The sequence below is a fragment of the Hyaloscypha bicolor genome, assembly GCF_002865645.1.
Source record: "Hyaloscypha bicolor E unplaced genomic scaffold K444scaffold_73, whole genome shotgun sequence".
NCBI classification, from domain to species: domain Eukaryota; kingdom Fungi; phylum Ascomycota; class Leotiomycetes; order Helotiales; family Hyaloscyphaceae; genus Hyaloscypha; species Hyaloscypha bicolor.
The window spans coordinates 1246776-1268300 of record NW_020194575.1 but is presented as its reverse complement, the minus strand read 5'-3'; the positions used below and the strand labels follow the sequence as shown (position 1 = coordinate 1268300).

The window sequence follows — 21525 nt, the reverse complement described above, 5'->3', positions numbered from 1 at the left end:
AATTCGTATGGAACTAGCTTCTATAGTATGAGTAGCTTTTAGGATAAGATATGAATTCTTTAAACTAGTAATTCTACTATTTAGATTCTATAATAATCTAGTAATCTTTTAGTAATATATTAATATTATCCTAATAAACTATTTAAATAACTTTTACTCGGCCTATATTAATAATATACTAATTTTCTCTAAGAATAAGAAGGAATATTAATGGCACGTTAGAATAGTCTTATAAAAGCTCTAGGATACCGGATTATAAGTTAATATCTATAAATGCGAATTTAAAGTCTCTAAGATAATATTCTTAGGATTTATTATCTTAGATTAAGGCATATAGATGAATCCTGTCAAAACCTCTATTATCTAAAACTAGTACTACCCTATAATAAAAAGAAAGATATAATTATTTTTGGGCTTCTATAACTTCTACTATAGGTTTATCTAAGCCTATAAATATATTTCTTATTTCCTGAATTATTTAACTAAAAAAGATACTTTACTAAAGTTTATACTTAATAAAACCTAGCTAGATGCCTTTAATTAGCTTAAAGATTTATTTCTCTTTATTCTTATATTTCTTTATTTTAAATATAATAGGAAAACCTACCTGGAAACTAACTATTCGGATTTAGCTATTACGGGTATACTTTTTTAAAAAAGCCTAGAGAACAAATAATAGTACCCGGTCTTATTTTACTCTAAAGCTTTTTAAGAAGCCAAAAGCTACTATAAAGTTCATAATAAGGAACTTCTTACTATTATCTAAGGACTCCGGAAATAGCAGGTAGAACTAATTAGCTTATCTAATTTTCTAATTATTACTAACTATAAAGCTCTCGAGTATTTCGGTACTAAGAAGCTCTTAAATAAATAATAAATTTAATAGATAGGTTTCCTATTATAATTCTATTACTAGATTACTTATTAGTTAGGTAAAGATAATACTATTACTAATATCTTATCTTAAAAGAATAAGCTTATACTAATTCAGAAGCAGGCTAAGGAAGCTAAAAGAACTAGATAAGTTATCTTATTAGACCTAATTCTTGCTTTTACTAAGATAATAAATATGGCTTATACTTTTATTAAGGTAAAAGAAATAGACAAGCTATTTGTTATAATTAAAGTTCTATAAGCTAATTAGATAAACCTAGCCCTAGAAAATAAATATAGGAAAGCCCGGGAAAATACAGATTTATAGGAAATATTAAATAGCTATATACTTTATAATAAAAGACTTATTATATTAGACGGATATAATAATTTACAAACTAGGCTTCTATAATAAATTCATAATATAATAACTATTATATATCCCGGTTAAAATAAGACAAAAATCCTAGTTTGGAAACTTTACTAATAGCCTATTCTTTTTATAGATATTAACCGCTTTATAGTAAACTATTATAAATATTAAAAATCTTATAAGCCAAGAAATAAAATACTAGGCCTATTATATCTATTACCGGTTTTTCTAAGAATATAGGACGATTTATCTATAAATTTCTATATTCCTGGCTTTATAAATAAGAAATATAATAATATATTTATTATAGTTAATTAATTATCTAAATAATATATAAGCTTACTAATAACTAAGAATACTATAGCTAGAACTACTACTAGCCTATTTTATTACTATATCTAGTAATTCCGAGAATCTTCTTTTATTATTACAAGTAACCGAGAACCCTAATTTATTTTAGACTTTATAAATAAATTATTAAGATTAACTAGAACTAAGCTAAAGCTTTTAATTACGGAATATATCCAAACTAATAAATAAATAGAAATTATTAACTAGATTATTAATACCCGATTTTACTTCTTTATTAATTACTTCTAGGATAATTAGGCAGATTTACTTCCGGTATTTAATATTATAGGTACTACCTATTTATATAAATTAACTAGCTTATTTCCCTTAATAGTTAATTATAGATATAAACTCAGGCTAAACTTTAACTAGATACTACTAATAATAGAGTTTAAAATACTGAGAAAGAAACTTAATTAGAAGGAAATATAATAGTAGGCTAAAAGAATTAATACCGCTATTAATTATATCCGAGAATATATAGTAATAGCTCAGGAGTATTAAGCTAAGTAAGCTAATAAGAAATAGTAAGAATTAGATTTTAGTCTAGGAAATATAGTTTATATAATTAAAAAGATATAAAAAACGAACTTTTTATCTAATAAATTAAATTACTTCCTTATTAGATTATTTAAGATTAATAAAATAGTTAGCTATTTATATTAGTTAGATCTTTCTCTATTATATAAGATTTGGCTAATTTTCTATATAAATAAACTTTATAAGAATTCTACTAACTTATTACCCGGCTAGACTAATAAAGAGCCTAATTCTACTAAAGTTAATAGTAAACTCAAATAGGAAGTTAAAAAGATTCTTTTTTCTAAGGTATTTTATAATAAGCTTTATTATAAGATTAAATAGAAGAAATAGGATATAAATAATAAATAATATCTTATATTAAATTTTAAGAACTTAGTATTTAAATTATATAAATTTCATGAGTAAAACTCTAGTAAAGCAGGACTTCCTATCCGGCTAAATAAATAGATTTGGTATACTAAAAAGAATAAGTTTAATAAAGATTATCCAGATAATAATAAACCTTAATAATAAGGCCTCTATAACTAGAAAAGAAAAAGAAAAACCTAGATATTTCTCGGGTTTTATCTAAATCCTAATATATTTCCTTTATTTTACTATATTAGTACTTATTTTCTTTTCCAGAAATCTGGGCAAAATATCTTTCTTTATTATACTAGATTATACTTTATTATCTAGGCAAATTATAAAAAAAAGTGAATTCTTAAAGCTAAGCCAAAGATAAATACTTATCTATATTAGTTCGAAATATTATTAAAAATCGAGAGAAATCTTCCTAATTATTTTAATTTTTATAACCTTAATTATTTATACTACTATTACTACTTTAATAAAACTATTAATAAAAACGAAATAAATAAGAAATCCCGGTAATATATTATTTATAGCTAGACTAAGTAAGGCTACTTACTAGATCCTAAATAACTTAAATAATAGTAATAGTATCTTAAATTTAGTAGCTACTATTATTATTAATATAATTATTAGCTAAACTATTTTTATAAATAAAAATAGTAATTCCCTTATCTAAAAATAAGTTAATATATAAAATATAGCCTATATTACTCTTGAGAATATACCTAAAATTACTATAGAGAATATCTTAGTAAAATATTTTAAGAATAATAAAATAGAGATTTTAGTTACTAGTAATAATAAGTCTAATAATTAAATAAGTAGAATAAATAGTACTAATAAGAACTATTTAATTAATTTTATAAAGCCAAATACTAAGAAAACAAAAAAGAATAAGGCTAGCTTATCTAAGAAATATAAGGCATTAAATAATAGTAAGAATTCTAATAATAAAAAGACTAAGAATAAAAAGACTTCTAATAATAAAGGAAACTCTAATTATAATAAAAGTAGTTAAACTAGTATTAAGATACCTATTATAACTAGAAAACACGCGGTATTAAGTAGTAGTTATTATATAAAGTACTAGTCTAAAACCATAAGCTAGTAAATAATCCTAAAGGCCAAATTAAAGAAATAATACCCTATAGATATTAATAAATTAGTAGATAATACTATTTAGGAAGTCGGAAAATCCTTTAGAAGCTCTTATAAAACCAAAATCATATAGCTTAAGGCTCGGGAATTTAATAATAAAGTAGCTCAAGTAGCTGCTTTTAATATATAAGTCTTTATTATAAAGAAATAACTTGAAAATATATATATTAAGCTTGAGAAAGCCCAGAAATTAATTAAATAGCTCAGAAATAGTATAATTAAGCCAAATACCGCTACTCTAATTAAGAAAAAAGGCAAGTAAGCTATTATATTAAAGCCTATATTAATAAATAGACTTAATCTGCTATCCCTATTTAAAGACTATCTAATAATAATAGTTCTAATATTAGCCATGGCCTATATAGTATTTCTAGACTATATTATTAATATAAGTATAGGTATAATACAAGTAATAAATACTAAGAACTAGCTAGAATATACTAGGAACTAGGTTATTATAATAGGTATATATAATAATATATGAATAGGTATTAGATATTATAGATCTAGTTTCCTATTTTAGGTAAAGCTTATAATTGGAATTATATAGGCAATCGGAATTATATGAATTATATGGGATTATATTTCCTAGTTAAGTAAAGTGCTTTATAGGCTTAGCTAAGTACTAGGAAATATATAGGGAGATACTTCTAGCTTTAGAAAGGGGCATTAATTAGTCTTTTATTGAAATTAATTCTTGGAATTAGTTATACTTGCAAGTATTATTCTATAGCTTACTTACCTTAACTACTTATATATTACTCTACTATTATATGCCTTATATTCTAATTAATCTAACCTTCGGGAAGTAGTTTATTATAAGGTAGTTAAGCTATTAATAGATAAAATATTAATAGCTAAAGTATTAACTAGGAAAAGCGCCTCTATTATTACTAGGGTAACCTAACCGGGTATCTAGGGAAGTACTCAGTTAAGTACTCTTTATACTACCTAATTAGAAGAAGAAAATAGAACTCAGATACCCCCAGAATTAGCGGATAGGATAATAATAATAGAGAAATTAGTAGCGGCTCGCTATTATATTACTGAGTTAGAAATAGAGATATAATAGAGAGAAGATCTAGAGGAGCTAGAAGCTTAGATCCGTTATCTTAAAGATATTTGGATATCCGGTATAGAACCTATTATATTCCCGGTAGTATTCTTGGTTCAGAGGGCTCCAAAAACCCGAGAACTGCCTACTTACCGGGAAAAGAATATTAAAGAAGCCCAGGACTTCTTTTATTAGGCAGAGTTAAAATAGTATAAAGATAATAGGATTACCTGGGCTACTAATATAGTAAAGATTATATATTATACTTCCTGTTTTGAGAATATAGCCAGGGATATCTAGAAATATAGGAAGTAATTAGTAGGTATTAATATTACGGATTAGGAAACTTTTATTAAATTTATAAAGAATTCTATCTTGGATCCGGAGAACTATAGTAATAATGCCCTTACTAAGTTCAAGGATATTAAATAATAGCCAGGCTAGAGTATTTAAAGCTTTATATCTTATTTAGATAGCCTATTAGATAATTTGGAATATACGGGTTTGCTATAAGAGTAAAATGACTTATTTAGTAGTTTGAGGCAGGAGATTCGGAACGAGATTAATTATTAAGGAAATATTTTATAAGAAAGAAAGAAGCTTATTTTTATAGCTATAAGAGTTAAGAATAATTTAAACCTGTTTATTTAACGAGAATATAATAATAAGCTAATAGGATAGTAAAAGAAAGGAAATAAAAGAAAAGAAAAGGGAAATAATAAAGAAAAACGGAAGAGAAATATATCCCTATTATAAGGTTTATAAAACCGGGATAGTAAAGGCATAATAATAGGATTTAATATAGTATTTATATTAGGATCTATAAAACCGGATATAATTTGCTTTACTTATTAGAAAGAGGATTATTATATTACTACTTGCCCTAATTAAGAGAAATCGACTTATTATAACTATAATAAGTCTAGCTATAAAATATATAAGTACCTAGAACTAAAGAAGCCGGGAAATAGATATATCCTATAGTAGTTATACTTATTTATACTATAGAAAGTAAGGCTCCTAAAACGAGGATAGTAATTAAGATTACTATTAAAATAATAAAAGATAGGCAAAGAATTAAAGTATTAGTAAATTCGGATATAAAGGCCAATTATATAAAGAGGAGATTAGCTTTAGATATAGGTATTCCGTTAATATTAAGGGTAACTTTCTTATCTTTACTAAAGGGAAAAAGAATCTATTTATATAGAGATTATATTCTTGGGATTACTACCGAGAATATACTAGGAGACTAAAAGGAGGCTAATATATACTTTATATTATATAATTTTAATCTAAACTATATTAATATAATACTTGGATTTCTATAGTTCTATTAGGTTAATTCCCTAATTTCCTTTAGAAAGATAATATAGAGATACTAGATTCGATTATAAAAGATTAAAGTTCTAAATACTAGGAAGTTTACTAAAATAATAAAATATAAGATATATATTTTTCTATTAATTACTTATCTTATAATAGATAGCTAAAGAATTATTACTATTATTACTAATAGAATAGTTATATTTTCTAAGAAATATTAGAATCTTTTTCAAGTATTTTTTATAGAGGCTATAGATATACTATCTAATTACTATATAATAAAGTATTATATAGATCTGAAACCAGGGTCCTAACTATTATATGGTCCTATATATACTTTATTAGAAAGAGAACTTGAAGTTTTTCGGAAATATCTTAATACTAGCCTAGAGAAGAAATAATTAAGAATAGATATAAAATATATAATTCTAAGCTCTTGGCTATTATTCTAGTATTCCGTATCTAGTAATATTACCTAATATATACCCGATATACTATTATTATTAAGATAGATTATAATAACTTGAAATATTTTATAACTAAGAGAAAACTAAATAATTAATAAATAAGATAGGCAAAAAAGCTAGCTATTTTCGACTTTATTTTAAAGTACTAGCCGAAGTATAGTAATTCCGCTAATAGACTATTAAGAAAGCCAGACTTTATAATAAATATAAATAAAGATACTTTACTATCTATATTTTATAATAAGCTATAGAATATAGAATAGAGAGCCTTATAGGTAATAGTAATAAAATACTATACTATTCCTATAATACTATAATTTAAGGCCTAGAAAAGAGGAAGTAGGTATTTCTTAATTAGTAAGATACTAAGAAATTCCGAAAGGGAAGTCTATTTTAGTAATAAAGTAATACCAGAGATATTACTATTTGAGCCTATTACTAGTATAGCTAGTTATAAATAGTATATACTACGAATTCTAGCTATATGAGTAGCTAGGTCCGAAATAGTATATAAGAAAGATAAAGAGATACTACTTGAATTACTATTATAGTATTAAAGGCTCGATTTATTAGTATAATACTAGTAGTATAAATAGTTCTTAAAGGGGATTTTTATTAGAGCTATTAAGATTTAGGAACTTAATATATCTGGGTTATTAAGATATCGGGATACTATTTATATATTAAATAAGCCGGTTTTTAAAGAAGAATTATTATAAGCTAATTATAATAATCCTATAAATAGGTATTTTAGTACTAGTAAGATACTAGAGATTCTTTAAAGAAAATACTTCTAGTAAAGTATAAAAAAGGATATAAAAGACTATATTAGAACTTGCCCTATATATTAATAGACTAAGATAAAGAGATATTTATTATATAATATATTTAGTTCATTTTTCTTTTCTTTTAAGCTATAGTAAGAAATTATTATAGACTTTATTATAGGACTACCTTCTTTTAGGTTTTATAGTAAAGTATATAATTCTATACTTATTATTATTAATAGATATATAAAAATAATATAATATATTCCGATTACTAAAGAAATCTCGGCTTCTGAATTAGTAAAGCTATTTATATATTATATTATTAAAGACTTTAGTATATCTGCGGGTATAATCTCTAATAAAGAATCTGTCTTTATAAATAAGTTCTAATTAAGTTTATATTTCTATTTAAAGGTTTAATAATAACTAAGTATAATATTTCACTTATAAACTAATAGATAAATAGAGAATCTAAACTAAACTCTAGAATAGTACTTGAAGTATTATACTAGCTACTAGTAAGATAACTAGATAGTAAAGCTTGCTCTTATAGAATTTATATATAATAATTCTATATATTTAATAATAAGAATTTCTTTATTCTATATATTATATGAATTCTATTCTAGTATTAAACTATATATTAAGGATAATATTCTAGAAAGAGAAGTACTAGTAATATAGGAAAGAATATAGAGGATTTAAATAGAACAGGAGGTACTAGAAAAGTAATAGTAAGAAGTAGTAGATATATAGAAAAAGTACTATAATAAGAAATATATTAATAAGAAATTTAATATATATAATAAAGTTATGCTTTATATAAAGAATATTTAATAGCTATAACCTAGTATAAAGCTAGTAGATAGATATCTCGGCCTCTTTAAAGTTCTGGAAGTTATAGGAATATATAAATAAATATATTACTTGGAATTACTACTATTATATTAGATCTATAATATTTTCTATATTTCTCTTTTGGAACTATAGTACTCGTAAGCTAGTACTATAATAGAACTAGAACCGGTCGAGATTAAGGGCAAAGAAGAATTTAAGGTAAAATTCATTATAGCTTATAGAAAGAATAGAAGAAAAAAAAAGTATTTTATTTATTAAAAGAACTACTTACCGGCGGATAATATATAGGAACTACTAAATAATCTAGAGAATATAGCTCAAGAATTACAAGAATACTTAAAAAAGAATAATATTATAATACTATTAGCTAAATAGAGATATAAAAAATAAATGCTTTTATTAGGAAACTATTAAAAACCATATATTTATTCTTAGAAAAACTATATGAAAATTATTAAAAACTCTAAAAACTCTAATTTCTATATTCTATAAATACCCTACTCTTATAATTACTTTTTACTATTCTTATTATTATCCTTATTAGGATTCTCTCGAGAAACAGGTAGTAAATTAGCCTATAAAGCTATTAGCTATTAATAAGAAACAAGGAAGAAATAAGCTTACTTAATACTAAAGAATATTAATTATACTATTAAGAGTACTTTGTATTTATATTAAGCTAGTAAGAATTATTTAACCTATTTCTTGGATTATTAGGGGAATTCATTAGCCTTAAATAATAGCTTTAATATAAGAAGTATATACTATTTAATATAGAAGAAGAATAGTAATAGCTTTTTCCTTTTTGGGTAAAGAATAGGAAAGACATTTATATATATTAATAGCTTAAAGAAGGCGGTTTAATTATATTATATATACTTGAGGAACCTTAAATAATATTAGAATAAAGAATAAATAAAGGAAATTATAACTTATAAGATTATACTTCTTATTCTTAAAGCAGTAGTAATTATATACCGAGTAATTATTACTCTTAATATAAGTAAGATCGGGAAACTTAATAATATTCTTGGAATATTAAAAATAATAAAGGTAAATTAAGAATATAAGAATATTAGCCAAACGGGTAGTAATAGGCTAATAAGTACTAAGAGGAGTATTTATCTTAATAAATAAAAAAGTAGAAGAGGGAATTAGAAGGGAACTTGAATAAAGCTTAAAGAAGCTTGAAGAAGGCTTAAAGAAGGAAGGCAAGGAACGAGAAGGAGCTGGATATAGTATTATAGTTAAGGAAAGGAAGGTTAGTTAGTAGGAAAAAAGAGGCCTTTTTATAATATCCTCTCCCCGAATAGTAATTACGAATTCGGAACCGGCTCTATACTAGGAATACCCAGAAAATTCTAAAAAAGGGATTTATAAATAAACTAGAAGATCGGATTAACTTTTCCAAGTTCTTGGGCCTATAAAGTAATGATTTATTTATAAATAGAGGCTAAGTTAGGATTTATAAACTAATTAGAAGACCGGAAGAGCTTCCTGCCTAATAGTATATACTATATCCGTACTACCTTTGCAAGGGGAAATTACCAGAGGTAATTTGCGGATTAGCTAGGCAGGGTTAGTAAACTATATCCTTAAGTCCATTACCTGGCATAATAATAGGGTAATTATAGAGAGTCTTTAGGGAGGACCAATGGCCGGAAAGGTTTCAGGGGATTATTTATAAAGCTATTTGCAGTTCTCTCAGACCTCTTGGGGACAAGGGCCCAGAGGGGGGATTAATGTAATAGATATACGTAATAGCGTATGGACAGGTATCAGATATCGTGGATCTAGTTTCCTATTTTAGGTAAAGCTTGCGATCGGAATCGTACGGGCGATCGGAATCGTACGGATCGCATGGGATCGTGTTTCCTAGTTAAGTAAAGTGCTTCGCAGGCTTGGCTAAGCACTAGGGAACATATAGGGAGACGCTCCTAGCTTTGGAAAGGGGCATCAATTAGTCTTTTGTTGGAATCAGTTACACTTACTAGCGTCACTCTGCAGCTTACTTACCTTGACTACTTGTGCATCACCCTGCTATTACGTGCCTCACACTTATTTACAAAGATAAGTAAAGCGAGTAAAGGCGGGATACTAGCTATTAAGCCTATAATAGTAAGGCGATATCTAAATTAGGGTAAAATACGCTTTACTTTTGCGCTATAACGCTTATATTATCTTTGTAGTCACGTGTAATAACACGTGACCCAGTAATTAATTATATTTAATTAAATTAAGCAAATAATTAATTATAATTTGATTACTACGGTTCTGACTTAATTTAATTTGATTACCGGCCAATAATTATAATTAATTAAATTATTTGACACACTGAGCTTCTGCAGTATTGGTTCTGCAAACTGGGTACTTCCCATTTGCGCCAAAACAGAGATACCCCGAGCAACTATCGTCATCCAGAACAATCCCATCTGGCCTTTTCTGTGAGCTCCAGTTGCGGGAATAATGCCGAAGATGAGGAAGAAGGTTGCGAAGACAATGAAAGTACGACGTCCTAGTTTGTCAATAATCTATCCGAACAGCATACCGAAGATTTCTCCAATAAGATAAGAGTTTGAGGTATTCTTCCAATTCACACCTAAATCATACGCTGAAGGTTAACTGGCAGGTATTTAACGGCGGTTTATACGAGGTATTATAATGGGTCGTCTGAGACTAGTAAGCCGAGTTTGAAGTTTCAGGGTGGCCCGTCTGAAGGGGAGGAGCTAGAAACGTTTGAGAGGGATCCGTTGAGGGCTGAGATGGCTGAGCTGACGAGGTTGGATGACCGGGCGAAGATTATAGGGATTGCGTGGCAGACGCTGAGGACGTGAGTTTAAGGATATGGTTCAGAGGCATCTGGAAGCTAAGATGGCATGTTAAAATCGACGATCAGCCAAGAGGCGCGAAACTGGTCTGGCCACATGGATGGAACACTGTTGCCACTTCTCCCTGATTTTTCCGCATATAACTTGCTACCTAAATTTTCCGTGTTCTCGATGTGTTTTTACACTCAGTTTAAAGCCAAGGTCTTTTCAAATAGGTGACCAGTATGCTCCCAAACTTTCTCTCCCCACCCCCTCTCGACATACTTCTCAAAAACACCATTCTCCACAACAGGAATAACTTCACACGCCTGATTAACTCTCCAAGCCCCAGGCTCAAACTCCTCACTCACCAATAGGAACGCCTGCCTCTCGCCACTCTCCTCCATAGAAACAGCCATCATCCAATACATCACCGCCGCCGCTCCCTTTACCACCGGTAACAGCACCCTCCAAAGCAATCCCGACCCCTCCGGCGCCTCTAACTTACTAAAAATCTGCGTCTTCACCAACCCTGGGGCCGAGTGTACGAACGTAATATCCTTATTACTTGGATCTTGGGAGAGATATGAGAAGGCGAGCGAAGTCATCGTGATAGTGTGGTTTAGAAGTGCCGTGAACGACCAGTTTTGCGCAAGGCCAAAATCAGTTTCTAGGAGGGGTTTCTCGGCGCCAGCGCTCAGGACACTGAGGATTACTGGCCGGGAGGATTTGCGAAGGAGGGGAAGGAAGTTTGAGACGAGACGCATGCGGGAGTAGTAGGAGAGCGTGAAGCCTGCGTCGAGGTGTTCTTTCGTATCTATTTGCTCGTCAGATCTCAAACTCGATATGGAGGTGAGGAATGAACATTGGGCTCCATTCAAAGGCACCAATCCGGGACTCATATATAAATAATCCGCCTTTTTCTCTGCCTGTATGATCTGTTTACAGACCGTATCCACATCTGAGAGCAGCGATACATCGGCTTCGAGAAATGCGATCTTACAGCTTGGGTTCAAGGTTGCTAGTTTTGTATGTTGAGCTGCAAATCGCGTTGCTGAGCGCCCGATTACGTAGAGCGTTGGGGAGTGGAGCATGGTTGCCATTCTCTCGAGTGTGCTGGCTCCGATGCCGCTTGTTGCTCCAGCGAAGACGCACACGAGGCCTTGTTCATCATGTGAGTTGGCGAAGCGCTGGTTGCTTTCTCTGTGACGGCGAAAAACTGTGTTAGCAAGTAGGTTCAGTAAGACAAGATTCAAGAAGTATTTATAAATGCTTGAGATTTCACATTCGATCAACCCGAGTGGAATACCCCATATTGAAGGCACGTACCTGATCGCTGTGATTTTCACCATGACTAGCTTTGAGGAAGTATATAATGGAGCAAGAGTCACATCGCTGAGGATGTTTTGGAGGTCAAAATTGTCCGCGGACAATTTTTAGCGGGGTTCTTTGGGATTGGCGGAGCTTGCCCTGCGTAAAGACTGCGCCGCTGGGGCTGACTCCTACACTGGGTTACTCCAGGAGACCGGGCGTGATTGCGCGATTCCACCGGAAGCGATTGCTCTACAGTCGGTCCGATCCAAAAGCGCCAAAACGGTCGCCCTTTTGTATCCATAATAACTTTTTAATCACAAGCCCGAGTAATTAATACAAAGTAATGCAATTATAGAGAAGAAGCAAGTGAATAAAACCTATTAATCAGATTTTTAATGCGATTTGTGGTTAATTAGTAATCGAGTTTTGAAGTGCACGGACGTTTCTTACTTTTTTGATTTCTGACCATACAAAACGCCAAAATATTTCACGAAAGTCACGTGTACCCAAGTAAATAATAAATTAAACTTAGACTTATAAGGTCTTATAAGGCTCCTTAAGCTTCTATAAGCTTAGTATATCTAGTAAGAGCTTAAATTTTAAGAGTTACTACTAAAGAGAATATAAAGTATAAAAAGTTTATAATTTTAGTCACGTGCAGCCTCGTATATTATACGAGATGTAATTTTTTACTCTTACAAAACGCCAAAATTTCTATGCGAGCTCGTATAAAAATGGTCACGTGATTTGTAACTTCTGTAATATTAAAGGTATTAAAATCGGAGACCAAGGAAATAATTACTATAAGATATACGATAGTTCCGATTAATATGATTTATATCAATTAGTATTTTGGTAGACTTTTGTTTTTTTGTCGCTTTTGGATCGGATCGACTGTAGCACTAGAAATAGGTGCGGCGCTAATCCTCAGGTATGAAATCACACAAGCTAGGCTCCTTTCAGGATAGCTAACAAAATCGAATGGCAACCAAAAAATAAGAAGATATATATGACCACCCAAAAAACAGACTTCTATCATATATATAATACTCAAAACATTAATATTGCCACCGGAATCAAGCTATTAAAGCTCTACTAATTGTGACGGCGGAGCTAGAACAATTGGAACGAGCGAGAGAGAGAGAGAGAGGGTAAAAGAGAAGAAGTACTAGCTAAAACGACTGAAACGCCGGCCTGACAGGTGAAGCCAGTCAGGTGATAGCCAACCCCACAGAATGCCAGCCAGCGCCGTATACTAATCTCTTACGCCTTTCTTTGCCTTGGAAGCTCTATACTCTCAAAGAAATTGTCCTTACTACCCTCGTCTAGCTCGTCGGGGCCGGCAAGAGAGGCATATTAGGCTGCTAACATTACCACAATTACTTCAAAATTAGTATCAAAATCAGTCGAAATGATATGCGAATGACTATGCTTTTAATAGACCTTAGATATCGAAAATCATAAATTTTCATATTAATTGCAGCAAAATGGGAGAATTTTTGGCGGTGGATACAGTGCGACGTCCAAATTCGCTTGTTAATCGGTGAAACCCTATAAGCCCTAAATGGTACACTCGGTCCCCTGGAGTAACCCAGTATAGGAGTTAAAAGCCAATGAAATAGACGTAGGTCCGCTGGAGAAAGTATGAGATTCCGGATATGAAACTTCATTCTCCAGGACTCTCTTTTCAACAGCAGAAGAAGATGGAACACATTTTCTGCAGCATTCATTGGAGCGCTCCAGTTTTATGAAAAGGTCTGTGGTACCTTACAAGCCGAAGTGCAGGACTGAGCTAGACGGGAAGCTCCTTCACTATAGCTATGACCAATCTACCACCCCCTCCCTCAACTCTGTCCTGATCTTCCCTTGAGGCTCCCTATACTTCTTGTACGCCGACACCGTACACAACTTCGTAATGGCATCCCACTCATAGGACGCAAGCTCCGTCGCCAGATCATGCGGAACATACTCCTCGTCCTCCAACCCTTCCTCCTCGAGATCAGCCAACCACAAGCAGTACTTCCCCGACAATTTCCCATCCCACAATCCCTCTCTTCTCGGGTACCGTATCAGCAAGTCGATGGCCTCTCGCCTCAATGCTCGATGTCGGAACCGGTATGCAAGCACGCCCAACGGGATAAGGAGATTCGCCTCCATCGAAAACCCACCGTCGTCGTCGCAATCGAGCAGCAGAGTCTTGCACAAGGTCATGAGCTCTGTCAGTCTGGCGGTCTGGCCGTAGTATGATTCCTGGAGACTCAGCATTGGAACCATCATTGTGAGGTACGTGTACAAGTATGTGATCTTCAGCACTATCGCACGTTTGAATTCATCCGGATTGGTCGAGCGTCGAGCCTTGAGGAAGAGAGGACGGAAAGCATTCGACCAGGACGTGAACTCGATGAACCGCCTGTTGCGCTCGAGACACCATTCTTCGTTCGAAGTGTACTCGTTCGGCGGTGGATCGGGCGAGGTCCTGGTTATCTCGTACTGCGGGGTCTTCACGTGCCATGGCCATCCATACCTAGATGAGCCAGTCCAGTGGACCTGTCGGATGGAGAGGACGCGAAGCACCGAGCGTGCCTGACGCATGCTTGTAAACTCCTGCGGGATGTCATCCCTCATGGTTCGACGGCATTTGAGAAGCGTGTCTGAGCCCGATTGGGAGTACCTGCTGTGAATGAGGGCCTGGACCTGAAGCTCTTGGAAACACTCGAGAATCTCGTGGTCGATGTCTTCAAGAGCCTTGGGGTCTTGATCTTCGACCAGGAAACTCATGGCTCGGATTTGTGCAATTGCGGAATTTTTGTTAAAATGGTAGATTTCAAAACAGACGCAGATGATACAGGCGACCAACTTGCTTCTCAAATCAAGAGATCTCTCTGTAATGGTACTCCGCATATCTGCTATGGCTAGGCTGTACTCGTGATATGCGAATTGACGCCGGCGTGTCTGGTCTGGGGTTTGGGCACGATTTCTCCATGTCTTAGGGTCCAGTGCGCCGAGGGCTATAACAGCGTGCCGGACTGAAGGGTGCGTCTCGCAAACTTGGAGAATGAGGCGCTTCCAGAGGTCAGTGGAGAAGAGGCCTGTCAATTGGGCAGCAGTTTGGGTGGAGAACAGTTGAAAGTATCTTTTCTCTTGGTCATTTTTAAAAAGGGAGGGTGACGGTGACCGGGAGACTGAGCTAGGTGGTGTAGGAAGCATCCGGGTACCCCTTTGTGGCGGTACGTATGACGCATAATTGGAGGGGGGAAGCACACGACCTGAGGAAGCAAGCGGGTGCCTTGAGGAGTCGTCCTCGTCTGCGGGCCCGTACCCATCACAGTCGAGGTCAGCCTTGACACAGCGCCGACAGATGGGCCTGGCTTCGTCGCACTTCACTCTCCGGATCCTAAATGTACTCAGCAACTGGCAAACACCTGAAGGGGCTTGCAGATATCTTAGGGCGCGCTCACTTGCATGTACCGCATCCCTTCTTTGACTTGTGGTGAAATCGTTTCTTCGTTACTTGGCCCTTGTCTCTGCCTCTGTCTTGATCCTTGCGCACGAACTGTCGGTCGGTATGGAACTCCTCCCGGTGAACGAGCACGTCCATATGATTGGCCGGCTGGAGCTGTCCGCGGCCACTGAGCGCCTCCCGGTGAACGAGCGCGCCCGGATGATTGGACGTCCGCGACGTCAACCCATCTGGAGCCATTATGAGGTGCAGTAGCAAGTTGAGGCGTCCCTGGCGTCGAACAGATGGGGATCTCTACATGTATGGCACATTGGCAGATGGGAATCGAGGGTTGCGATGGGAAGAAAAGAGAGGTCGCGTCCAAAGGCATGAAGGCTCCGACTCCACTTACAACGCCGTGGTTGGACAGCGTATCTGCGTATTTGGCGACCAATCACATCTCAAAGCTCGTGAAATTGGGGGCGACACTTAACGCTGGCCAATAAAAATGGTTCCTTGTGCCTGAGGAAAGCGGATTATCGAATTCTCCGTGCCTTACAGAGAGATGAATGAATAAGCAGCCATACAAAAATAGAACGAACCCCTTGTCTGGCTAAACGAATGAAATAACCACGTGATTTACCTCCGCCTCCTCCCAGCTACCATAATCCTCAATGAACAAGTTTCAATTTGAATACATATTCAAAGACTGAATCCTGATCCTCAATGTGTCGAATGTAACACACCTCCTTGGACCTCGAAATGGGTAAGGGGAACAACAGCTTCGCCTTCTCTTATTGCGTTTGGTCGAGGGAATCTTCGCATGGAAAGATTCATTTAGAAGTACGTACTTGCTGTTAGACTTGTTTACTTGATATAGTAAACAAAAGAGGTTTTGTTTTTATTCCTTCCTCACTTACAAAAGCGGACTCGACTAACGAGGAACGAAAAGGGGTCATCACGTGCTTCGCTAAATGATTCAAGGCAGCCGGGCCGGTCTCACCCGCCATCAGCCTTTCTCCGAACACCTTTTCTCTCCCAGCATCAACATACATTGAGGCAACGAAATATCAAAAGGACATGGCTCCTGGTCGATATCACCTACGGGTCGCGACATGCAAATTTTCAATCATTCCGTCTCTCAACGCTCTGTCCTCAAGTATCAGCTATGTCCCCGGCGCATACCAGGTATGCGAATAACTGCAGCCCCCCCTCCCCCCCAATCTGCAAAGGTGCCCCAAAATCTAGCAGAAGCGTCGATCGAAATCATGACGAGCAATGTTTACCGTATTCTCTTGAATTAATGTTTTTGCAACAACAATGCGGGGTTGAGGGTTGGGTAAGATCGTCAGATGCGGGGACCGTAAGCAGCACACTTTCCGATCGTTTGCCAGAGATGGGATAAGAAGGAAATGGGGATGGGGAACGTGGCAACTTGGCTGGGATTACTGGGCAAGTTCTGACGGTCTTTGTGCTCCTTCCTCCAACATATTATCTCCACTTCGGTGTTCCAAATATTTACCCGCCGTGCAAAGAGACACAATTCCTGTGCCATCTGTCCTAGGCCTGGCAAGAGATAGACATCGTCGCATATCACTTGGAAAAAGTGCGGAGAAATGTGGAGCAAACACGAGGAAGAGCACGAGAGGTTCTATTTGAAAATCATCTCAGACAGCAATACCATTGTGGACGATCTTGGGATTGTTTGCTTTCCATTCCAGTTCGAGACTCGCCACCACCTTTCCAAAACTCAAAGTCTTGAATATTCTAGCGATATCGGAACATCCCAACATATATAATGACAGCTGGTGCCAGAGGGAACAGTTACAACTTTTGCTGTGACCTTCTTCGTGGCCTTGGGATCTTTCACATATGGCTCCAACTCAGCAATCATGGGTTCGGTGATCGGTCTCCCCTCTTTCTTTTCCCACCTTGGCATTGCTTATGCAGTGCCAACGGCTCACCTATCACAGGAGCCATTAACGATATAAACTGCAGCGGTGGTGCAATTGGCTGTTGGATAATTACGCATCTTGCGGATTACTTTAACTTACGAGATTCAGATCATCTGCGTTATATCCATCGTTTCAGCAGCGCTTCAAGCTGATTCGGTGCACATGTTGTTGGTAGCTCAATTCATGAGTGTTAGCATTGGATGGATCACCTCCATCGTTTCAACATACCAGTCAGAGATTGCTTCTGCTGCGCATTGCGGCCGCATAGTTAGTTCTCATGGATTCGTCATTTGCATCGGATATGTAAGAACTCTGCTCTCGCACACCATAGTCAGAATGATTGATAAATGCAGGCTGCGGCAAGAGGGGCAGGTTATGGAAGCTAATTCGGCCCGCTGCCATTCAGTGGCGTCTTGTCCTCACTCTGCAAGCCGTTATAGCAATACTCTTACCGATTAGGAGCCCCTGGCTTTAAGAATCTCCACGTCGACTTATTAACCAAGCTCGTGATGCCAAAGGTAGACTTTCCAGACGATCATCTCATGTCAAAGCATGGGCTAACACATCCCGCAGGCCTGAAAATCCTTGAGAGGCTTCACGCCCACCCGACGTGTCACATCACAACTCGAGAAGAGTTCATGCAAATCCACAAACAAACTAAACTTGAGCGATCCCAGAAAGTCAGCAATCTCATCCAGTTGCTTATGCACCTAACATATAGGCAATGTATGTGTCACGGCTTCTTTTTCCAATGCCTGGCTCAGATGACCAGTGTTCTTGTCATCAACAACTATCTGGTGAGACGTCTTGGTGTAGTATCTTGAGCTTGGCTAGCTAGCTCAAGTTCTTCTTTACACCAATCTCGGACTCCACGGCGCCGATACTGAGTATATGGGTGAGAATCCATGGCTCCGAAAGCCAACTGAATACATCAGCATCACTCTTTGCATTTTGCCTCTTATTTTGGTCCCATATTCCTGGCGCCGCTCTCATCGGCCCGGTCAGTTTCCGAAGTGTGCCGTGGGGCTGAAGGTCTGAGAACAACTTTGCCGAGGGCCCAGTGGCTGGTGGAGCTGGCGGTGCACGCAGAGTCGGGCCAGTCAAAGCATCGCGGCCGACGAGCCAAGTTTTCCATCTAAATCAATCGTCCAATCATATCTCATCTGTATTTTTCATCCTGCCGACGTTTGGGCACGGCGGAGAAGGCCGGCGTAGGTGGCGTCATTGCCGACAGCTGTGAGGTAGCACAAATGCAGGTCAGCCACCGGGCTGAGCGATCAAATCTTTCCGACCACCAAAACAAAAGATACAGTAAGCTCTTGAGCTGCCAACGTCATCCTCCCTTGCGGTTTACACCAACCAAACTCAGCATTTGGAATGCCAATCACTTGGAATAAGCGCGATACCTGCAAGACGCCTTCCTCGGCTTACCCACCTCTGGTCTTCCGTTCTCTCCCCGCCGTTGTGGCGCTCCCGGCAATCTCAGATGCTGAAACACAGCCTCATGAGTGTACTGATATTTGTGTCCAGCGGCCAATGTGCCTTAGGCACAGCAGATGCTCAGCTTAGGACCTGCATGGCAAATGCAGATGGCGACTGTAATCAGAGCTGTATAAAGACGTTTGGATATCCGCTCTCTGCTTCTCCTCATCTCTTTATCTCATACAGTCTTCTCATTTCCTATCTTTCCTATCTTGTCTTTTCCTTGACACCATCTTTAGATCTTTTCTCTACTTGGATCTTCCAATTTTTCTTCTTTGCTTTCTACTTTCGTCCATTACAGTCTTCTATTATCCCTTTTTTTCTTCCAACATGAAATTCTCCACCATCCCAACGCTCAGCGCATTTTTCGCAGTCGCTTCCGCTGCCGTCTGCACTGATGCCAACCCAACCACTGTCACTCAAACGGTCACCGTCACAGCACCTCCTCACGGAGGAAACACCTATGTCCCAGCAAACGCCCGGGGCAACCCTTCTCCATATGTTACTACCTATGGCGGCTCTGTCACATCTGTCGACTACTCCGGGTCCACGACCTCCGTTTGGGTTTATCCCACAGGCTCTCCTAGCCACGACTGCACTGTCGCGATCTACGAGAACGACACTGTCAACGTGATCATCATCAACATCAATGTCCAGATCGTCAACGGAGCTACAACGACAATCACCTCGACAAAGACTGATGTCAAGCCAACCTGGGTCCCTCAACTCCCTTACAGCACAACTTCCACAAGCTCCTCCTACAGCGCAATGAAAACCCACAACGTCATTGTCGGCGCTGATGGCGAGCTCAAATATGCCGGGAACAACATCGACGCCGCAATCGGAGACATCATCCGCTTCGACTTCAACAGCACCAACCACACCGTCACCGAATCCACCTTCGATAAGCCCTGCTCCCCCAAGGACGGAGGATTCAATACCGGGTTCAACCAATTCAACAACCAGAACCACACCGGTATCATCTTCAGGGAGTTCGAAGTCAAGGTCAACACCCCGCTTTGGTTTTACTGCGCGCAAACCGTGAAGGTGTCTCACTGCCAAAAGGGAATGGTTCTTGGTATTAACGCTGCCGGCAAATTCCCCGAATTCCTTGCTAGGGCTACTGCAACTGCTACTTCGACTTCCAGCACTGCTTACGGCACAGGGAAGGTGTCCACGCCAGCAGCCTACACCCCCGTCGCCAAGACCCTTTCGACCGGTGGAAGCAGCATGTCAACCACGACCACCTCTTCCTCTACACACAAGGCAGCCGTGGCTGCTCCTTCTGTACATACCATTAAGGGGCGGAGAGTAGTTGCTTGGTCAGCTTAAGTGTTCGACTATCGATTGTAAGAGGACTGGTGTTGCACAGCGAGGAGTTCGGCATGGGTTAGACGGGTCTGATGGCATTTTTTGGTGTTTTAGATTTGACTGCAATGCAGAACACGGAGTGCAACACGCACATATGATATTAGACTAGAGCTTGAATATACTTTTGTTCAAGCCAATTCATTGCTTTCCTGAATTCTCTTAAGTGATCGCGATTTGAAGCTGAGAGTACTCTTAACAAGTTCGATTGAAAACCTAATTATATTTTCCACCGCATGAACTCAGAGTAGACAAAACTCTGTATGAGAATCTCATTCGGGATTCTATGCAAACTCTTACTTTTATATAAATGGTATTAAAAAGCGACAATGAACAACTTAGGCAGGCGTAGATTATCGGAGCTAAATAGGCAAGAACGGAGGAATAAAACTGGTTATAGGGGAGTCAAGTTTCTAGAAATGCTTGGGTACCCTTTATCGATTTTCTTGAATAAGAACAGGTAGTCGAGAAGCAGTTGTGAAGAGAATTAACAAATGGGACAACGATTAACTAATTTCAAGGTCGAGTCGAGTCGAGTTGAATTTCTTGGGATAGAAAGAAAGGTTAACAATATAATCCTAAGCTTCATGGCATGGCTGGGTACTAATATTAGTACTAATACCTTATCCTTGTACAAGTTCTAATAAAAATGGATATCCCATGTATTGGAGTTAGATTAAACAAGCATTGTACAAGCTCCGGAGACAGTCTATTACAGTGACCAAAGTAGAACAAATAACACGCGAGTGATAAGATAGAATACCCCAGGGATGGATGGATTAATTGTTTGATTTCAAAGCGAGAGTATCCGGTCTATGGCTTTATAAACTTCTATAGGTGGTCAAATCGTAATTATATGCTGTGTTTGTAAATTGTGATTACTCAAGGGCTACTCAAAGGCCGGTCGGGGCGGGTCGGGATGCTCTGGCCTCTCAGGCCAGCAGGCTGAGCCGAGAGTGAGCCGAGGGTGGTCAGCGCCTGAGTAAGAGTGGCAAGTTTATGAACCGAATACGAAGCACAAAGAGAGAAAGTC

The 21525-nt window shown here is 36.7% G+C and overlaps 4 protein-coding genes across 4 annotated transcripts; 1 reads left to right on the top strand and 3 right to left on the bottom strand.

Annotated features, from left to right (window-relative positions):
• Positions 1-11068: 11068 nt before the first annotated feature.
• K444DRAFT_561737 (uncharacterized protein) lies at positions 11069-12334 on the bottom strand. The gene is made up of 2 exons (XM_024876958.1): positions 12264-12334; positions 11069-12137 (listed from the first exon to the last, which is right to left on the bottom strand). The coding sequence occupies exons 1-2, from the start codon at positions 12284-12286 to the stop codon at positions 11141-11143; spliced, it is 1020 nt and encodes a 339-aa protein (XP_024736925.1). The 5' UTR covers positions 12287-12334; the 3' UTR covers positions 11069-11140.
• Positions 12335-13739: 1405 nt separating this feature from the next.
• Positions 13740-16035, bottom strand: K444DRAFT_663574 (uncharacterized protein). The gene is made up of 2 exons (XM_024886847.1): positions 15707-16035; positions 13740-15642 (listed from the first exon to the last, which is right to left on the bottom strand). Exons 1-2 carry the CDS (start codon positions 15946-15948, stop codon positions 14067-14069), a joined length of 1818 nt encoding a protein of 605 aa, XP_024736924.1. The 5' UTR covers positions 15949-16035; the 3' UTR covers positions 13740-14066.
• A 993-nt stretch (positions 16036-17028) lies between these two features.
• On the bottom strand, positions 17029-17288 carry K444DRAFT_613051 (uncharacterized protein). Its single transcript, XM_024880264.1, has one exon. It carries the CDS (start codon positions 17240-17242, stop codon positions 17036-17038), a length of 207 nt encoding a protein of 68 aa, XP_024736923.1. The 5' UTR covers positions 17243-17288; the 3' UTR covers positions 17029-17035.
• Positions 17289-19314: 2026 nt separating this feature from the next.
• K444DRAFT_613050 (uncharacterized protein) lies at positions 19315-20606 on the top strand. Its single transcript, XM_024880263.1, has one exon. The coding sequence runs from the start codon at positions 19455-19457 to the stop codon at positions 20454-20456; it is 1002 nt and encodes a 333-aa protein (XP_024736922.1). The 5' UTR covers positions 19315-19454; the 3' UTR covers positions 20457-20606.
• The last annotated feature ends 919 nt before the right edge of the window (positions 20607-21525 follow it).

Coding starts and splice junctions, on each gene's coding strand:
- K444DRAFT_561737 (XM_024876958.1), bottom strand. CDS start 12,286: ATGGTGAAAATCACAGCGATCAG. Junction 12,138..12,263: donor GTGAAAATCACAGCGATCAG/GTACGTGCCTTC, acceptor TCGCCGTCACAG/AGAAAGCAACCAGCGCTTCG.
- K444DRAFT_663574 (XM_024886847.1), bottom strand. CDS start 15,948: ATGGCTCCAGATGGGTTGACGTCGCGGACGTCCAATCATCCGGGCGCG. Junction 15,643..15,706: donor AAGGGATGCGGTACATGCAA/GTGAGCGCGCCC, acceptor GAGTACATTTAG/GATCCGGAGAGTGAAGTGCG.
- K444DRAFT_613051 (XM_024880264.1), bottom strand. CDS start 17,242: ATGGCACAGGAATTGTGTCTCTTTGCACGGCGGGTAAATATTTGGAAC.
- K444DRAFT_613050 (XM_024880263.1), top strand. CDS start 19,455: ATGAAATTCTCCACCATCCCAACGCTCAGCGCATTTTTCGCAGTCGCT.